The sequence below is a fragment of the Fundulus heteroclitus genome, chromosome 16 (genome assembly GCF_011125445.2).
Source record: "Fundulus heteroclitus isolate FHET01 chromosome 16, MU-UCD_Fhet_4.1, whole genome shotgun sequence".
Taxonomy (NCBI): Eukaryota; Metazoa; Chordata; class Actinopteri; order Cyprinodontiformes; family Fundulidae; genus Fundulus; species Fundulus heteroclitus.
The window spans coordinates 27,066,532-27,087,602 of NC_046376.1; the positions used below are offsets into that span (position 1 = coordinate 27,066,532).

Genomic DNA, 21,071 nt, shown 5'->3' on the forward strand with positions numbered 1-21,071 from the left:
ATATCCATGGTCCAGAGCTTAAATGGTTTATATCCTAACTGACAGACATGTGATATTAATAACATATCTTACTCCAGTGTACCTCAATCATGTGGGGTGCCACAGGGTCCCATTCTTGGTCCTCTCCTCTTTTCTCTCTCTTATCTGCTGCCACTCGGAGTGATTATAACCCATCACCACTTCTCTTTCCACTGTTATGCAGATGATCTTCAGTTTTACCTGTCTTCAAAACCAGGTAACAGCCATATTTAGCACTGTCTTTTTAAGGGTATTTCTGCAGTAAAACAGTGATTAACCCAAAATTCCCTGTTTCAAATGTACAAAGGACCAAAAAATTATTTTTTATTTTTTTGAGAATGCCACCATTAACGTCAGTGCTATGAATTTTAAAATTAATGACACTGTAAGAAATCTGGGTTATTTTTTGACAAGGACATTAAATTCAACAAACAAGTTGATTTAGCAGTCAAATCAAGCATTTACCACCTTCATCTTTCAGCTAAAGCCAGGCCTTTTCTAAACAGTGCTGCTCTTGAGAAAACTACACATCCTTTTATTAGCTCAGGAATTGACTACTGTAAAGCTCTTTTTGTCTCTGTCTTTCAGTCATCCCTGAAAAGGCTTCTGTTGGTCCAAAATACAGCTTCATGTCTTTTAACCTACACCTCTAGACGTGAGCACATCATCCCCATAATATTTTCTGTCTGCTGGCTGCCTGTCCTTTTTAGAACAGATTTTAAATGATTGTTGTCTATTTTTAAGGCTCTTAAAGGTCTGGCCCAATTCCTAAATTTCCAATTTATTGAAGTTTGCCGTGAGTGGTAGATCCTTGAGGTCATCGTCTCAGTTCTTCTTGAATGTTGCAAGAACTAAATATAAACATTACGGTGACCAGGCCTTTTGGTCATTCCGGATCTCTGCTCAGTCACTGACCTGTGTCCAGTTTGAATCCAAACTGAAGACGTATTTATTTTGGAAGGCTTCAAATACTCAGTAGCACTGTGGCATTTCATTCCAGATTTTTGACTTGTATTTATACTTTTTTTCTGCTTTATCTGTTTTGGAGTCATTTTTTATAATTTTATTGTAGAGCACATTGGCTGTCTGATTGGCTGTTGTAAAGGGCTAAATAAATGAACAAACAAATAAATAATTAAAGAAACACAGTATGGTAGCTGCTTAGAGACCAAGGGCCCATTTTTTAATTTTAAATCTGCAATTCATTCAGTAGCTCAAAAGTTCAAATACTGATCATAATAATTTAGCTAATCAAAGCATCCATCCATTATTCATATCTGCTTGCAGTGACAGCGGGTGTTGGGAGGTTGAGAACCAAATAAAATAATGATTTAAAACAATGTGGGATCCACTGCAGTATGACGTTTTCTACTTTTGTGCCTTAGCAAATGGGATAAGGAAATAAATGAAGGAAAATCAAACATTGTGTTGCTGTTTACATACTTACCCAAACCTGGGAAATGGCAAAAGCAAATTCTACACTTTTCCAGACTGCATGGGTTTATTTTGGTACGTTGAGACTTTTCAGTGTTTACTTGTAGCTGTTAAAGCAGATTTTAGATCCAGAAGTTTGAGGCAAACCAAGGAAAATGGTGGTTTTGAGGCACAGTTCTGTGTTCTCACGTCATTTGTCTTGGTTCCAGCAGAAACGAACACCTGCTTCTCTTTTTTGGAGAAACTTGAAACAGTGGAGGAGAACAACTGCTCTTATGCTTTACATAGGAGGCCCTGGTTCTGTTCTTCCGCGATGAGCAAGCGCCACATGGTCCAGAAGTCAACTACTCCTATCACCATTTCTTCATTCCTACACATCACCCCAGTTCTACAGCAGGTCCACTGGCTCCCAGTTAAATTCAAAACCAAATTCTGGATCCCTCTATTCACATTGAAAAATTATCTTATCTTCTTGATGTCGCCACCTCCTGCTGGATCTCTATCTCACCGGACATATGTAACATTGACACTCTTCTCCTGTTCGAATCCAGACCTAAAACCCAACGCCTCAGGACTGCTTACTCCTCGTGATACCACTAAATAATTTGATGATTTTTATCTGGTTTTATTGTTGTCTTATGTTGTTTTCATTTGTACAGTGACCTCAAGTTTGATGAAAGGTCACCTCTCTTTGGTTACGTAAATATAACCTATTTTTCTTTTTTTCTGTACTGAGGAACCTTCAAAGTTGAGTAAGACTGAAGCACATGAAAAAGGGAAGCGAAGAAACAGCAGGTCATGTGGTGCAGACTGTGTTTGAAAGTCCCCTTTGTAAAATGTGATGCTGAACAACCACATGATAGTACACTCAGTGAACATTTACGGGATTACAAACCACCCAAGAAGGAATTGGTTGCTTTCTAATCCTGATTGTCTTTTAACCTTTGACCTCTGTGTACATTTACCAACAAATAAATGATTAATTATCTGATGCTAGTTTGTCTTCCTGTAAGGCTGCTGCTAGATGTCATAAAGCTGCACTATTATTGTAAGCTCTACCAAGCCACAGAATAAGGAGCTTGGTGAATGATGACTTGCACTGTGCTGACAAATCTGGAGACGTTTTTGAAATGTAAGGTGTGTTTTTTTTTTATATACAGCAAAGATAAAACAGAAGCAAAACCAGCAGAAATATTATTCCACACTTCCTCCAGGTATAATATAAAATAATAATCCTCTGTTCAATTGTGTCTACTGTTTTGTTAACGAGGAAGGCAACAATTTAAATGACTTATTTTTCTAGATTTTTGCCAAAGGGTCTTCTGGTTATTGTTTTTGCCCCTAATTTGCCCTAATGGAGATAAACGAACTAGTTACATTGTAATTGGTTGGATTTGTATGCCATTTATCAGGGAAAAAAACTCTTTGCCTTGAAAAAAAATTGCTGCACTATTGGAAAATTATATAACGTTTTAAACTTTTGTATTGTGAAAACCCTTATATGAAGACTGATTACGGTAATTAATTTAACCTTATTCCGTTTTTTTCTTTATATAAAGGAAGTACCAAGCAATTTTCTAGTAAAGTTATTAAATGCGCTTGTCCTACCTACAATTATCTCTATCTCGCTATCAAAAAAACCCCACCACTGTGCCTTTGTTATGGTATATGACTTGTACTTGTATAGCACCTTATCAAGTCCAACAACCCCAAAGCACTTCATACTACAATCAGTCATTCTCCCATTCACACATACATTCACACCCTGGCGGTGGTGAGCTGTGTTAGTAGCCACAGCTGCCCTGGGGCAGACTGACAGAAGTGAGACTGCCATACAACGGTGCCACCGGACCCTCTGCCAGCAGGCATGTCTTGCCCAAGGACACAATAACTGAGACTGTCGAAGCGGGGGATCGGACCGGCAACCAGCCAATTGCAGGAGAAACTCCATAACTCCTGTGCCAATGTCGCCCCTGACTTTTATGAGAAAGTAATTGGGCACAAGGAGAATCTTCAGTGTTTAAGAACACCAAGAACTGGTTGCTTTTAAAGCTATAGTTGTTGTGTTCTACATTTGACAGTTTGCTGCGGTCTCTATTCTCCTCAAACCTTGTGGGGAAATGTGTTTCGGTCTGATGAGACCAAACGTAAATGGGCCAAAGCTCCAAAAAGGTCACTCACCATGCTAAACAGGAAATATGGTGGTGGCAGCATCATGCTGTGGGTTTACTTCACATGGAACTGAGGTTTTGGTTAGACTGATTAGATTTGTTAGATATGTTTTTATTTTTTTTTAATCTTGAGTCCAGACATAAATCTGATATCTATGGTTCCATGAAGAGGGCTGAGGACAAGACATGTCCTCACAGCCTGACAGATCTGGGGAACTTTAGCCGAGGGGAGTGGGCTAATACTGTCAAGCCATAAAAAGGTGCTTCACCAATTAATGATAATATATTTCATTTCATCCATCCATTACCTATTCCCCCTTATATACGGAGGGATGCCCACGTCCAGCGGTTAATGGTCAAGAGACGGGGTACACCAGTAGGCAGGTTGCCAATCCATCACAGGGCAACACAGAGACACATAGGATAAACAACCATGCACAAATACTGCTTTTTTAAAGCAGTGTCTGTAGAGCTCTCTGGTGGTCAGAGAGGGAGTTACAAAGAGGAGGGTCAGCTGTGGAGAAGGCCGGTCACCCATCATAATGAAGGTTGAGGTGGGTGTTACGTGTGGCTTTTTCCCCCAGATTAATCATAATTGAAACACTTTTTAAATCATTTGTCATGGATAATTTTTTTTACATTACAGAAATCTGGCATTTTAAAAATTTTATAGTCCCTGTAGCTGCAGAAGAGAAATTTACTTTACATTCCTTATTTTAAGATTATATTGACTGAATTACAAACCAATACAAATTGTAACCCTATGATAACAGTGTTGTGGATGCCCTGTGCGCACATACTTTGCTCCTCGGGGAGTCCTACTTTCTGCTCCTGGAACTGCCAGCATGTGTGAGCTGAGCTAACCTTTTGCTCAGTGTGCCGTCATTTCAAGGACAGACAGCAAAGTATTTTCTGCTCTTTTCTTTTTCCATCTGTAACGTCATTTAATTCATCTAGAGGTGAAAGTGGAAATGACCCCTGTCTACTTATGGCCATCATAGTTGTGAATAAACCTTTCACACCTGGACAATAAAAAGACAGAGGCCATGATGTTTGGGCCAAGTACTGTCTCTGACATGAGTGTTGACCTGGGTCCAGTTTCTGGCACATACAGCCACGGACACGGGTGTAAGATTGGGCAGCGATCTTAACCTTGATGATCAAAGTAAATCTGTGGCCAGATCCAGCTTTTTTCAAATAACACAGCTGACCAAAGTAAAGCCATTCCTGTCCCGGCATAATTCATGTTTATATCACAACATATTTAGATTACTGCATTACAATTTACACAGAAAATAAAAACACTTTAGTCGAGCCACAAAATGTGGCTCAGCTGCAGCTGGTCCAAAATGCTACGGCTGGTCTTTTAACTGGTACACACAAAAACAAGAACATATTTCTCCTGTTTTAGCAGCAATCTATTGGCTCCCAGTCACTCTTTCGGATTGATTTAAAATCATTTTATTTGCTTTCAAATGTCTCGAGGGTCAAGTATCTGTCCGACCTGCTTCATCTGCGCACTCCATTCGATGTCTGGTTTTTAACCCTGTTTGAAATGTTGGAGTTTGTGGATTTCATTTTTGTTTTATGAATCTGCTCTTCAGTTATATCTTAAAGTGCTTTATAAATAAAGTTGCGTTAAGTCCTTATGGCTTCATTTCTCTCAGTAACTCGCTACATACCACCGTGCTATGATGACGGCGCTACCTTTGCTCCTAGTCACAGCAGGTGGGGAAATAGATCATGCTGTGTAAGCAGGAACAGCTCAGCTGCACCTGCAGACTGTGTGCACCTACACACATGCAGGAGGACAAATTTGTCATCAGTTTGTTTTTTTGTGTGTGAGTGTGTGCAAACATTGTGGGTCTCACCCGGTTAGATTTGATATTTAACTTTTATCTCTAACTTTCCATTTCTTAAAGAAACATTGGAGAAGCACTTTAAAAATAATAACTAAATCAAGCTAAGATCAGGTTAAAGTTTATATTCCCCCAATGAGCTAGTTAACAATTTGTTCCTTTACAACCACAGTGCATATTTGTCAAGTGCAAGGAAAAGGATATATGGTTTTCAATAAATTAAACACATGCACACACACACCCACATATATATAAACTGCTCTCTCACCCACCCCTCATACTCCTGAGCAGGGTGGGTGGTTCTCCATTTCTCAAGCTCGGGTCCTCTGCCAGAGAGCTGGAAGCTTGAGGGTTCTTCTTAGGATCTTAGCTGTTCCTAAGATTGTGCTCTTCTGGACTGAGATATCTGATGTTTCTCCAGGTATCTGTTGGGGCCACGTCTCCAGAGTGAGAGTTACTGCCCTGAGTGCTCTGATAACCACAGGCACCACTGTTGTCTTCACCTTCCAGGCTCTTCCTAGTTCTTCCCTGAGCCTTTGTTATTTCTCCAGTCTCTTGTGTTCTTTTTTCCTGATGTTTTCATCACTGGCCACATTGATCACAACGGCTGTCCTCTGCTGCTTATCAGTGATCACAATGTCCGGTTGGTTGGCCATTACCATTTTGTCCATTTATATCTGGAGGTCCCACAGGATTTTAGCTCTGTCATTCTCCACCACCTTGGGAGGTGACTCCCATTTTGACCTGGGGGTCTCCAGTTCATATTCTGAACAGATGTTTCTGTACACTATACCAGCCGCTTGGTCATGGGGTTCCATTTATTGCTTCCCTGCTAGTATTTTACACCCTGCTGTGAGATGCTGGATGGTTTCTGTGGCCTCTTTGCATATACTGCACCTGGAGTCTTGCCTGGTATGGTAGATTTGAGCCTCTATGGCTCTTGTGCTCAAGGCCTGCTCCTGTGCTGTCATGATCAGGACTTCAGTGCTGTCCTTCAGTCCAGCCCTCTCTAGCCATTGGTTGGATCAGCAAGTCAATGTCTCGCTCCCTCTTAGCGTACAGCTTTGTGTCATCCGTGTACAGGAGATGGCTGATAGTGGCCCCAAGTCGGTATCCATAGCCAGACTTGTTCATTGTTTGGCTGAGGGGGTTCAGGCCTATGCAGAACAGCAGAGGGGACAAAGCATATCATTGGTATATTCCACATATGACGGAGAACTGAGCAATTGGCTTGAAGTTGGCCTCTAGGGTGGTTTTCCACAGCCTCATGGCGTTTGACCTTGTACAGCTTAAGGCATTCCAGGAACCATGTGTGTGGCATTGAATCATAAGAATTCTTGTAATCAATCCAGGCAGTGCACAGGTTTGTTTGTCGGCTTTTGCAGTCTAGGGCGACTGTTCTGTCAACCAGCAGCTGGTGTTTGGTTCCTCTGGTGTTTTTACCAATGCCTTTCTGGGCCTCTGTCACGTGTCGATCCATGTGCCCACTTATCTTAGCCACTATGATGCTTGACAGGAGCTTCCATGTTGTGGAGAGACAAGTTATTGGTCGATAGTTGGTAGGAGCCGTACCCTTCTGGGGGTCTTTCATTATCAGGACTGTTCTGACCTCTGTCAGCCATTCAGGGAGGGTCCCATTCATTAGCAGTTGGTTCCTTTGTGCCGCTAGGAGTTCATGGAGAGAAGTCAGCTTCTTCAGCCAGTAGGTGTGGATCATATCTGGGCCTGGCGCTGTCCAGTTCTTCATTAGCCACTGTGCATCATTGTTATGTGATGCTTCTTTCTCCTATATACCTTTCCAGTATTGCTCAGTCTCTTGCCTTGGTGGGTGGGTGGCTTCTATCTCCTTTGTGTATCTCTTCAGTCAGTCTGGCAGCCAAGGCTTGGAGTCTCTGTATTTCTGGGGGATTCCCTTTCTGTTCTGGCAGTTGACTTACTTTTTCCGTGTTGCCTTCCAAACTTCTCTTCCATTATGGCCACTCTTAATGTTACGTGTATATCAGTATATACAGTGTGCGATACTGTGCGATAGTCACAGTAGGGATTGTTCTTAGTGCTGTATTCACATCATAGGAGATACTGCTATGTTAGGTCAATGGCGGTCACTCGTTTATAGTTTTATGTCTGGTAAATAAAGTAAATATTGAAAAATTAAGGTGAGGAGGAAATTCAGAAAGAAAAGGGTGTTTTACAACAATTTGAAAGTGTGCCCTGAATTAATTTAAGTAAATAGATTTTTTTTCTCATTGCAGCATAAAATTTTGCATTTCTCCCAGAAATCCTAAAATAAACATTACATCTTTGCATTGTGGAGAGAGATCTATGTGGATGAATTGTGGGAATTGTTTTTAGGGGATTTAATACATATGGACCCAAAATGGACTCCAGATAACTTGTGGGGTTATAGATTTTGAATTTATCTAAACTGTTAACACTGACACAGCCCCTTTGCTTGGGACTAGAAAGAAGGCCATTGTTGCTGCTGAGAGTCTCTTTAAATTAAAGAATTCCATACTTTGTGTAAGAGTTTATGTTTTAAGAAGCTTATGGTCAGGCAGGATTTTCATCATTCCTATTCTCCGGCTCTTCAAAATCTTCTAAAAATAGCATTAAAATCATCATATAGAGGCATGATTATTATGAATATTTTTTATTTTTCTCTTCATTAGACAATATTCTTTAGAATGCATTTTCTTTCTCTGTTCCTTTAACCAAAATTTAGTTTACATTTTTCCAGATTTACACTAAAGAGTAGTAGGCAACGAATGGGTTTATATATAACATGTACATCAAGCACTGCCATCAACTGGGCAAAAAGTGTAGGTGCACAACAGATCACACTACTTCAATGGCTGATGCAGTGCCAGGTTTTTCCATTCCCGTGAGGAATATGGGGATGGAAGGTCTCCAAGATAGTGATGGGTGATGAAAACACAAATCATGATGATCTGTTATGGGAATATTAAACTATAGTAACTGAGTTCCCATCTTTACTAAATGACGAGACGGTGGTAATGACGTTCCAGCACTTTTATTGAGAAACAGAGCAGAGATTCACATAGTTGGGAAGTAAATCGCACCCCACGGTCCCGCTGCAGTCTGCGTCTGCCCTGTCTCCCCCTGCCTTGCTTTTCGGGCTTCCCCTAATACTGCACCGTGGCCTTGGTTTGAGACATAACAAAGACAGTCTATCATAGACAATAATCATTCTACGCAGCATTCAGCCTTGCACTCAGCAAACAGTGGATCTTATACACAGACATCAGGTCTCCAGGCCTCCTATGTACGAGTGGTGTGAGGCCATAGTGACTTCAGAATAATAATTCTTATAACATTCCTCTATTTTTTTTTTTTTTTTTTTTTTTTGATGATGGCGTCGTCAGCATCAAGACAAAACAAGATGACCCATCATATGGAAATGTGAACAAAACACAGAGGAACCATTTCTGTAAACTCGTAAAGTGGGACCCAAAGGGTTCCCGTGTTGGAACCGGCCAGTGCTGGAACTTTTAGTACAGATCAACATGAATGCTTCATAGAGCTTTAACACACAAGATCAAAGGTTTAGCTTTTATATACAATTTAGGAATCATCTAATTAGGTAAGGCCTGTTTTAGGTACCTATGCGCACATTATTTTAAAATTACATTAGACTAAGATAAGCTAAACCTGTTCAGTAACCAAGGTCGAATCCGTCTACTCTGACCCACCCTGAATACCCTCCTACTCCTTTCTCCACTCACCCCTACGATGGACAATAATCCACCACTCCAAACTTACAACACCAGGAGCAAAGGCAGGAGAGGTTCAGTGCGGGCAGGGGAACCCCAGAAAAAGCTACCCCCCCAGGGGGTAGTAAAAACTGGCAAGGCCCCCTCCCAGGGAGATCTGCTCTCAGCCAATCTGAGCCTGCAAACCCTGTATTGAATCTAAGTGTTATCATTACCAGCTAATATTAAAGGATCTTTAGAGCCAATCAGATCCTGGTTCTTCCTATATCAAATCAAAAAGGTGCATAAACCATAGATCCTTGTGTGTCTTAAGCAAACTGTTTCCATTTTTTACCATAAAACCATATTGATCAACATGATGTAACATTAAAGTGTAGATCTCAAAACACAAAAAAAAATCAAACATGTGAGTCAGTGGAACAGAGCAGTTAAACAAACAACACAATAAGAGAAGAGTCCTAAACGTCAAGAACGCAAAGTAAAGAAAGCCTTCAGGCCTTTCAGGCACAAGGCAGACAATAATCTAATCGCGCTTAGGGTCTCTTCAGGCAACTTGAATGTTATAAGTTACTCAGTTACTATAGTTTAATATTCCACCCAAAACTCCCATAACATGATCACAGCTAGCGATTTAGATTTTAGGTTTTAAGGCACTGATATTATTATGGGAGTACTCTGCCCAGTCACATACAGGTATATTCAATAAATTGACAATATGAGTTCCAATGGTCATTTGTCAGATTAAATGTACATTTTGAAAATAACAACCCTTAAGTAAGTATTAAACATAGTCTTCATTAAGCCTATATTATTGTAATAAAAAAAATGTATTGGCTTGATCATGTAATATTCTAAATGGTGTGTTTTCATTATATGTAAGCAACTAAATTAACTAAATTATTATAAAAGCTTTAAAACATCAGTCTGGGTAATTAATCTATTTAATGTGTTTATCTTAGCTAAATGAAACAAATTGACTTTTTAATAGCACTCTAATGTATTGAATATGACTGTATGTATTCAGCAGCAGCTCAATGTATTGATAATGTTTGTATAAAACTATTTGTAAAAAATCTAATGCATGGCAATACATATAAAAGAAATATTTATAAAAAGAAAAGGCCAGTTGTGTACAGGATGTAGTGCTGTGAAAAAGTATTCACCCCTTACAGAAATCTGTTTCACACTTCAGTTTTCAGTAACCTGGCCTGCGAGATGAATTCTCAAGATATTTGTGCATTCACAAACACACTCTGGCCAAGTTAAGTTGTCAGGGCTTTCAAAACACATTTGTCAATATGTGAGACAACTGGCAACGAGTCTTTAACAGAGATGTTGAGAACCCTTTGAGGAGTTGTTTCAATACAGACACGTTTGAGGATTTTCAAGCATCCAAAAGTAAAACCACTTGACCTCAAACGGTAATAAGTCCAGAATTCAACTGGATCACGTCAAAACCTTCAGATTTTGTTGATGCTGTTTGTTTCTCATTTTCTTTATACATATTCAGAGGTGGGGTTGTTGGTTCATTTTTGGATCATTGCTCAGAGCAGAATAGATGGTTTCATCGATTACGGAAAGTCATCCAGGTCCTGAAGTAACCTACCAAAAACAATTTAGGACCATCGCACCTCCAGTAACATCTATGGCTGTGAGAGTCTAATGTCGTTTTTCTCAAATGCTGTGTTAGTTTTCTCTAGATTTAACACGTCCATGTAGTATTATTATTTGCATAATTTACACAAATAGGCTACTTGTACCTGTACTCTATGGAGACGTGATGGAACTTGTCGCATCAAACACTGCCGCCCACTGGCTAAAATGTGGAAGTGCAACACAAACCGCCGGCGAAAGACTAAAAGTCATTAAAAAAAAAAAAGTTAAGAAATAAAACAACCGGACTTATTTCTGAAGTTTTAGAATAGAAGTCCGGGTGTTTTATCTGTTAAATCTTTTTGGATTGATCATGACCTGGATAACTGAGAATCTTCACCAACATACTGCAAGTCATCATGACTTAAAACTTGTTTGGCTCGTTCTTGTAAAACCGGTGTTGTTAATAAAAAAAAAAAAGAAGAATTTGTAATCTCACAAAAAAAAAAAGAATGCTTTTAAAAAGAAAGTGATACAAGTTGCACAAAACTAACTATGAAATAGATTATTAAAAATAACACCATTAAACATTTCATAGGGACTCAAACATGCTGCGCCGTTCCTCCTAACAAGGGAAGAGTTAAATGAGCTCAGGGACTAGAAGATAATGATCTGGGCGAGACTGACAACAACCGCCGACACTTTCTTCCGGCTTCAGTGCTGTTTGCTCCCGTCTCTCCTGCAGCTCCATCCTCGTCATGGCGTCTCCAACTCCCGCTGTGGTCTCCGCTCAGTGGCTGGCAGAAGCCGTCAAGAATAAGCTCGTCGGTCCAAAGCTGCGTATTCTGGACGGGTCCTGGTACCTGCCGAAAAGCAAGCGCGACACCAGAGAGGAGTTCAGTCAGAAACACATCCCGGGAGCGTCGTTTTTCGACATCGACGCATGCAGCGATACGAGCTCCCCGTATGACCACATGCTGCCGACGTCCGGCTTCTTCTCCCGGTACGTGGGAGAGCTCGGCATCGGGAACGACACCCACGTCGTGGTCTACGACACCAGCGACCGGGGCTCGTTCAGCGCGCCCAGAGTGTGGTGGATGTTCCGGGTGTTCGGGCTCGGCTCGGTGTCGGTGCTGGACGGAGGCTTGAAGAACTGGCTGGCTGAGGGTCACCCGGTGACCTCCGACTACAGCGAGCCGGAGCGGAGAGACTTCCAGGCGAGCCTGAATCAGTCCTGGGTGAAGAGCTTCGAGGATGTGCTGGAGAACATCAAGACCAAGCAGGTCCAGGTGGTGGACGCCAGGTCTGCTGGCAGGTTCCGGGGAACCGACCCAGAACCCAGAGAAGGTGAGGAAGTTCAATAAATAAGTAAAAATACATCTTTAACATTGATAAGGGTTCATAAATGTGCTTAACAACCATATATATTCACATATGGGGCCCTTAAAGGTAATAAAGTCTGAAACGAAAAGATAATGCCCTGTTTTTTGTTTTTGTTTTTTGGCTTGCAGTATGTTAGATTTCTTCATAATTGATCTCAAATCGACTTCTTTCATCAAAAAGCATTAAAATAAAACTCCTATACTAATATTTTGTATGTATACGAAACCTATAAACAGGTTGAAAATTTAAGACAATGTTTTAATAACTAAAACTTTGCTGCAACCCTGTTCCCGTTCTTTAAAACCTGCGAAACGTTGTCCCCAAAATCAGATAAATTGCTTAGTTTCAAAAAATGTGTTGATATTGCTATGAAGCATTCTACAAATTATGACTGACTGAATGTTCTTTTTTTTCTGTGGTTATTAATACTAACCGCTGACCACATTCATAATAACCACTGACGTGAAGGCGAGTCAAAAGGTTTGTTACTGTTGACTGTTTTTATCATTTAAAACAGCAGCAGAGAACTAAACATTCATCTTAAAAAAAATGTTTTCAAATTAAACATTTGATTTAAATTCTGAAATCAGGCTGTAAATTATTTTAAACTGTTTTGATGAAAATCTGACATTGCACGACGGGTTCATTGGAATCTCCTTCAAATCAAATCAAATCAGTTGATTTTCAGTACATATGTTCTTAAAACCATTAACTAACAGACTTGTTTATTTGTTTTTATTTCTATTCCTCAGATAATCAAAATACTATTAGTAATCCAGCAAACCTTCACATATGGGGCCCATATGAGCTGAACATGAAGGGAAACATGGGCCCCAGAAGGGATTATCTAAAGCAGCACTGTCCAAACCTTTCGGCTTGTGGGTCGAAATTGTCAAGTCAAAAGCACATGAGAGCAAAAAGATAAATGACATAATCAAAAAAAAAATACAAAATTTTAACCTGCTGTGCAAAATATGATAATTTAAACCATCTATATTTAGCTAATTTTAATAAATAAATTCTAATCAGGTTTTGATGCAACAAAGTCTGCATTTAGCCTGTTTACTAGGAAATTAAAGAGAATGTAAAAAGTGTGGATATTAAAAGACAAATGTTTTTTGTTGTAACATTTAATTGTAAGATTTTAACTTCTATGCAATAATTTTGCCCTCCTTGATGTTTTTTGGAATTTGAACTGATATCCTACATAGCGTGCCCTACTGCTTTTCCTGATATGGGTTGTATTTTATAAACTCCAGACGGACCCATAAGGGAGCCTGTTATGAGCCAGGGGCCACCTAGTGTTCATCCAGCTAGAGCAAAATCCTTATGGGGCCCACATGCACTTTTTGCCTGGGAAGCAACTTGATGAGAAAGCTGTAAATTTCTTAGAGTGTAGATCAGGTCCAAAGACTTTATTTGAGTAGGACTCTCAAAGAGTTAAGTTAAAATATCTTTATGGTTTGTTCTTATACTGATGGTAATATCATGAAATAAAATGAAAGAATGAGCTGCTGGTTCTTTTAAAAAAAAATAAAAAAATCATAGTATATTTTGTACAGACAGACTGACAGTGCTTTACTACAGTCGAGTCAAGAGATCAGCTTTATTTACAGGACCAAGGGGTTGTAAAGCAAAGCAATTTGATTTAAACATTTAAGAGCAATCAAATAGCACCCCATAAAACAATAAAACCATAAAAGCTTAAATCAGGGCAGGTGGGTAGAAGTAATTGAAGTAACAACTGGAGATGCATTTTAAGTCTTTGTGGCCTTCTGGTCTCCAGTTTTAGTGACGCTTGACTTGATGACATCACTTTTAGACAAATTTAATTTCTTTTTAAGAACTAAAATATAAAATCTTAGAACAACATTAAAATGTACTTTATATATGGGAGTAGGGAAGTATACTAATCCTATTTAGTGACTAAATAAATACGGAGTTTAAATTTAACCCTTAGAGGGGCCATCTAGCCACTAGATTACCAGGGCTGCTAACATTTCCTGATCCAGCATGTTCCATGACAGAGGTCAAAAGCTCAAGAGGATAAAACGGAGCAAGTTTTGCGAAACACAATCAGCCTTCCTGTTATCTACTGAAACTCTCACTCTCTCTTCCAATCTATCAGTATGTTTAAGTCTAAGTAGCATTTTACATCTGTACTTCTCACTTCATTTTCAAACATCGCTTAGACTGGAAATGACTGACTTGATCTAATCAGCAACAGTTCACGTTGATAATATTTGTACAGAATAGAATAAAAATATCTTTATTGTCCCACAATAGGGAAATTCAGGCGTGACAGTGGCAAAAACACGTAGACAGACCACAGATTCCACACACAGTAGTAGTTAGCGCTTCATAAAAGACCACCGTTAACAGCTGTGCTGCTTTCTTCTTACTTTACTGTTTTGCTATGATGTCGGCTCCCATTGCTAAACAGCTTTCTAATAATAATGAGGAGAGACGCCAGCTGGTTACTTTTTTTTTTTTTTTTTTTTTTTTTTGAAGAACCTTCATTCAACAATTTCAAAAACAATTACATTCACCATTACTTCTCCTTCTGTTATCTGCTCTTGTGGGTCACTTTGCGGTCTTGAACCATTCAGGCATGAAGTCGGTCGCATTTAATATTAGTATGAGTGGCGACCCAAAAAAAATCTGATTTCAGTAAAAAAAAAAAAAAAAAAATCAGCAATGAGTATCAAGACCCGCAGTGTGTATGTAGCCTTACACACCAGATTAAGTAACATCAATAAATAAGATAATTTATGATTAAGTTGTAAAACCAAAAAAAGAACTTATCAGAAAGGGGGAAGAAATCTTGCTCAATTATTAATAGATAATACAGAATTTCATGTAAAAATGCAATGTTCAATTTAAAAAAGAAGAAAGACAGCAGTTGATTTATAGAACAGTGTAAGGAAAGTGCAATATGCATGATTGTAGCTAAAAAGTGTGCAAATGGACATTAGCATCAAAGAGCCAGTGTAAATTATTCCTGATCAGATGAAGAACCTGCAGATCCATTATAATGCTGTAAACACTCATTGAGTTTGCTGTGAGCTGCAGAGATTATAGTCTAACAGCAGTTGGGATGAAGGACCTGCGGAAGTGCTGCTTTGAGCATCTGGGATGCAGCAGTCTGTCACTGAAAGAGCTCTCAATGCGTGAATCTATTTGTAAAAAATCTCACGTATGACAATGCATACAAAACAAATTGGTATGAACAGAAAATACCAGCTGTGTACAGGATGCAGTGCTGTGAGAAAATATTCACCATTTACAGAAATCTTATATTTTTCCTCCTTTGTCACACTTCAGTTTTCCAGGGCTTTCAAAACACTTCTGCAAATATGTATATATATATGGCTGCCGGTCTAATGTGGTTTTTCTCAAATACTGTCAGTTTTAGCTAGATGCAACGGGGCGCAAATGTTTATGTAATATTTTAGGCCAAATAAGTTACACAAGGCTACTTGTACATGTACTCTATGCTTTTAACAGCGTAAACGTGATGGGACTTGTCACATCAAACACTGCCACCCACTGGCTAAAATGTGGAAGTGCACCATAAACTACTGGTGAAAGGACTGCAAGTCATCATGACTTCAACATGTTTGACCAGTTCTTGTCAAACTGGTTTAGTCAATGAAAAGACGAAGAAAAAAAACGAACAGAAATTGGCACAGTCCTATCTCATAAAAAAAGAGAGAACGATTTTAAAAAGAATGTGTCATGTCAAATTATTTTATAGAAAAGAAACTTTATTTCTTTAAATTTTTGCATTGCAACTTTTATATATATATATATATATATATATATATATATATATATATATATATATATATTTTATTATTTTTTTTTTTTTTGGTCTTTACTGGAAACTTAAATTAATCTTTATCATGTCTGTCTCTGGAGCAGTTTTCAAATAATTTGATAAAAGTTGCACAATATCTACTGGTTAGTATCGTCAGTCAGAAATAATTAAATTTAATGAGATAGTTATTAAAAGCAATGACAGTGTTTTAAGAGTGTCGAGTCAAGAGGTGTAGGGAGTAGGGAAGTATACTAATTCTATTTAATGACTAAATAAATACAGAGTTTAAATTTAACCCTAATAGGGGCCATCTAGCCACTAGATTACCAGGGCTGCTAACATTTCCTGATCCAGCATGTTCCATGACAGAGGTCGAAAGCTCAAGAGGATAAAACGGAGCAAGTTGTGTTACACAATCAGCCTTCCTGTTATCTACTGAAACTCTCACTCTCTCTTCCAATCTATCAGTATGTTTAAGTCTAAGTAGCATTTTACATCTGTACTTCTCACTTCATTTTTAAACATCGCTTAGACTGGAAATGACTAACTTGATCTAATCAGCAACAGTTCACGTTGATAATGTTTGTACAGAATAGAATAAAAATATCTTTATTGTCCCACAATAGGGAAATTCAGGCGTGACAGTGGCAAAAACACGTAGACAGACCACAGATTCCACACACAGTAGTAGTTAGCGCTTCATAAAAGACCACCGTTAACAGCTGTGCTGCTTTCTTCTTACTTTACTGTTTTGCTATGATGTCGGCTCCCATTGCTAAACAGCTTTCTAATAATAATGAGGAGAGACGCCAGATGGTTATGTTTTTTTTTTTTGAAGAAGAAGAATCTTCATTCAACAATTTCATAAACAATTACATTCACCATTACTTCTCCTTCTGTTATCTGCTCTTGTGGGTCAGTTTGTGGTCTTGAACCATTCAGGCATGAAGTCGGTCGCATTTAATAATAGTATGAGCGGCGAGCCAAAAAAAAATCTGATTTAAGTAAAAATAAATAAAATAAAAATCTGAATTGAGCATCAAGACCCGCAGTGTGTATGTAGCCTTACACACCAGATTAAGTAACATCAATAAATAATATAATTTATGATTAAGTTGTAAAGCCAAAAAAAAGAACTTATCAGAAAGGGGGAAGAAATCTTGCTCAATTATTAATAGATAATATGGTATTTCATGTAAAAATGCAATGTTCAATTTAAAAAAGAAGAAAGACAGCAGTTGATTTATAGAACAGTGTAAGAAAACTGCAATATGCATGATTGTAGCTAAAAAGCTAAAAAGTGTGCAAATGGACATTAGCATCAAAGAGCCAGTGTAAATTATTCCTGATCAGATGAAGAACCTGCAGATCCATTATTATGCTGTAAACACTTATTGAGTTTGCTGTGAGCTGCAGAGATTATAGAGTCTAACAGCAGTTGGGATGAAGGACCTGCGGAAGTGCTGCTTTGAGCATCTAGGATGCAGCAGTCTGTCACTGAAAGAGCTCTCAATGCGTGAATCTATTTGTAAAAAATCTGATGTATTACAATGCATACAAAAGAAATTGATATGAACAGAAAATACCAGCCGTTTACAGGATGCGGTGCTGTGAGAAAATATTCACCATTTACAGAAATCTTCTATTTTTCCTCCTTTGTCACACTTCAGTTTTCCAGGGTGTTCAAAACACATCTGCAAATATGTATATATATATGGCTGCCGGTCTAATGTGGTTTTTCTCAAATACTGTCAGTTTTAGCTAGATGCAACAGGGCGCAAATGTTCATGTAACATTTTAGGCCAAATAAGTTACACAAGGCTACTTGTACATGTACTCTATGCTTTTAACAGCGTAAACATGATGGGACTTGTCACATCAAACACTGCCACCCACTGGCTAAAATGTGGAAGTGCACCATAAACTACTGGTGAAAGGACTGCAAGTCATCATGACTTCAACATGTTTGACCAGTTCTTGTCAAACTGGTTTAGTCAATGAAAAGACAAAGAAAAAAATGAACAGAAATTGGCACAGTCCTATCTCATAAAAAAAGAGAGAACGATTTTAAAAAGAATGCGTCGTGTCAAATTATTTTATAGAAAAGAAACTTTATTTCTTTACATTTTTGCATTGCAACTTTGATATTTAAATAGGTTTTTTTTTTGGTCTTTACTGGAAACTTAAATTAATCTTTATCATGTCTCTGGAGCAGTTTTTTAAATAATTTGATAAAAGTTGCACAATATTTACTGGTTAGTATCGTCAGTCAGAAATAATTAAATTTAATGAGATAGTTATTAAAAGCAATGACAGTGTTTTAAGAGTGTCGAGTCAAGAGGTGTAGGGAGTAGGGAAGTATACTAATCCTATTTAATGACTAAATAGATACGGAGTTTAAATTTAACCCTCTTAAATTTAGCAGTTAGCTACAGGGGCCATCTAGCCGTTACATTACCGGGGCTGCTAACATTTCCTGATCCAGCATGTTCCATGACAGAGGTTGAAAGCTCAAGAGGATAAAATGAAGCAAGTTTTATGTAACAGCCTTCCTGTTATCTACTGAAACTCTCACTCTCTCTTCCAATCTATCAGTATGTTTAATTTCAAAAAGCATTTTCATCTGCACTTCTGACTTAATTTTTAAACATCACTGAGACTAGAAATGACTAACTTTGAGGTTTTATTTTCCATCTGACCTCCACACTTAGGAGTAATGTTGTTACTGTGATCTGGTAGCCCCTGCGTATGTTGCCTTCACTTGTAGGAAAAATAACAAATTCCCCCACCGGGCACAAATAAAGAAATTCAGTTTACTCAAAACCGATCAAGCTAAAAGTTGTCGAATTTTAGTAACCGGCTGTTTTTCTTTCTTTTTTTTTTCCATTGGTGGAAAAAGCGTTGTTTGGGTATGTTGAAATGAAAGCATAAATTCTGGCTAAAAGTTGAAAACTGGACCGATGTGTTCATTGCATTCAGGGGGATCATTGTTATCATAGCTCAGATGCTGAGCGCTGATTAATGTGTGAATAGATTTTTCCAGGTCGTTAACCAGGCGACGAGGCCTTCTCCCGGCGGTCACTCCCAGTTGCTGCTAAAGCCGGTTGACCCTCAGTGTCAGTACACTAAAATTTACCGACCCGATTCCTTTAGCAAACAAGGAGAATACCAATCAGGATCCTGTACAAGAATCTCAGAAAGTACTGCAATGGGAAATCTCTGGAGTTTTTACCCAAAATGACATCGACTTAAAGTGCAGCTAAGAGAATGATGCTATTTGCATTTAATAATTTAAGGCTTTTGCTGTTTGTTTTTTGTAAATTACTTGATAATCCTAAATTTACTTTTTGAAAACATTACAGGATCACTGACACCTTTCCCCCCCATTCCTCTATCTCCTCCCAGATATAAAGTCTGGGCATTTCCCCGGAGCAATCAACATGCCCTACACGTCTTTCCTGGATTCTTCCGGAAAGCATCACGGCACCGAAGCCCTGACCGAGCTCTTCAAGAATGCTGGAGTGGACCTGGAAAAGCCCATCTGGGCGTCCTGCGGTTCCGGAGTCACGGCGTGCCACGTCGCTCTGGCTGCCGACAGGCTGGGGCTCTCTGATCTCTGTCTCTATGATGGGGCCTGGGTTGAGTGGTTCAAAAGGGCGCCTTCAGAGCTCATCGTTTCTGAGGGGACGGGAGAGAAGGCATAAGCAATTTTAAGATAAAGTGGAAGCAGGGTTAGGTTTTTGTGTGTACTATCTCTTCTGTTTTTATTTTAATGTAGTTTCAAGGCACAGCGATAGTATCACATCATTTGAGGAATGCTTACATATATTGATGCGTTATTTACTTTCTGAAGTGGTTTACAAATGTCGTGTTTTTACGCAGAAGATTGAAACATTGTAAACTGTATACACATGAAAATAAAGAAATTATATAGAAAATGTAAAACACAATAGAAATGAATGCCTCTGTGCCTGCTATTTCTATTGATTTATTTGTAAAGTGTAGAGTATTTAACTAATTTGAAACCTAAATCCTCATTAAATATAAAAAGAATAAAGTTCTTGCCTTAGTGAAGGAGTCTTGTCACTTTTCCTGATGTGCCGGTTATTTCTAAAAGCTGAAAATCTTGGTCAACTGGGTTGTATCCAAAGAAGCGTTTCTAAAAAAATAAAAGGAAGACAGCTCTAATGTGTGATGTTCCTATGTTTTGAAAATTGGAGTTGAAGAATGAAACAACGCAAAGGGTAAACATATTTTGAAAAGCAATAAGATTCAGCTTTATTGGCCAAGATCGGGTGCACAAAGAGGGAATTTGACTTTGGTTTTATGCACTCACAACATATGGGCACTAAGCATTAAATACACAAACTTTAAAGGAAATAAGATTAAGGATAAAAGAAACGGTGTGCATATGTATCAGTATAGCCATTTTTTTTCATGGTCCCTTTTTGTCTAATTACTTATGGCTGGATTTGTTGAATCGTGTTGTAGGCTAATTTTCCCCAACCAGACCGTGTCAATAAATACGGCTTGAAAATTGAGCAATTTGGGCATATGGTAAAATACAGTTTACAAATGTTAAATATTTTGTATTGAATTAGAAAAAAAAGATGACAAAAGTGAGCCTTTTATTAACTGATGTGGTGCAGAGAGGCCAAATAGAAAGTAAACAGGAAAGTCACGTAAATCACAGTAAAAGGATTACAATGTATTTCTGATACAGGAATGTTGAATTAGCCTGAATCCCTTTACAAAAGGAAATTATTCAATAAATAAATAAATCGGCAGAGAGCTTAACACGCCTAATTATAGACCCAATGTTATGAAACTGTCTCTGAGGCGGCTCGTTTTTCCCCCCCAAATAGTGCTCTGTAGCGGCAATCTGAAGGTAAACATCTAAACAGTTCGGTGCAGGATGTGCGAGGTCTGCAGAGATGTTAGCAATCCATTTCCTAACCCTAGATCTGTACAAGTCCTGGATGGAGGGAAGGTCAGCCTTGATGATTCTCTCTGCAGACTCTGCTTGTTGAAATGTTGGTCTTGTCCTGTTTGGGGGATGAGC

The 21,071-nt window shown here is 38.7% G+C and overlaps 1 protein-coding gene across 1 annotated transcript; it reads left to right on the plus strand.

Moving 5' to 3' along the window:
* Positions 1-11,471: 11,471 nt before the first annotated feature.
* LOC105933505 (3-mercaptopyruvate sulfurtransferase) lies at positions 11,472-20,193 on the plus strand. Its single transcript, XM_021321788.2, has 2 exons — positions 11,472-12,153; positions 19,415-20,193. The coding sequence occupies exons 1-2, from the start codon at positions 11,565-11,567 to the stop codon at positions 19,711-19,713; spliced, it is 888 nt and encodes a 295-aa protein (XP_021177463.2). The 5' UTR covers positions 11,472-11,564; the 3' UTR covers positions 19,714-20,193.
* Positions 20,194-21,071: the final 878 nt, after the last annotated feature.

Bases quoted from the DNA above. Each gene is read 5' to 3' on its own strand.
- LOC105933505 (XM_021321788.2), top strand. From the start codon at position 11,565: ATGGCGTCTCCAACTCCCGCTGTGGTCTCCGCTCAGTGGCTGGCAGAA. The intron at 12,154-19,414 runs GTGAGGAAGTTC...ATCTCCTCCCAG, and splicing joins CGACCCAGAACCCAGAGAAG to ATATAAAGTCTGGGCATTTC.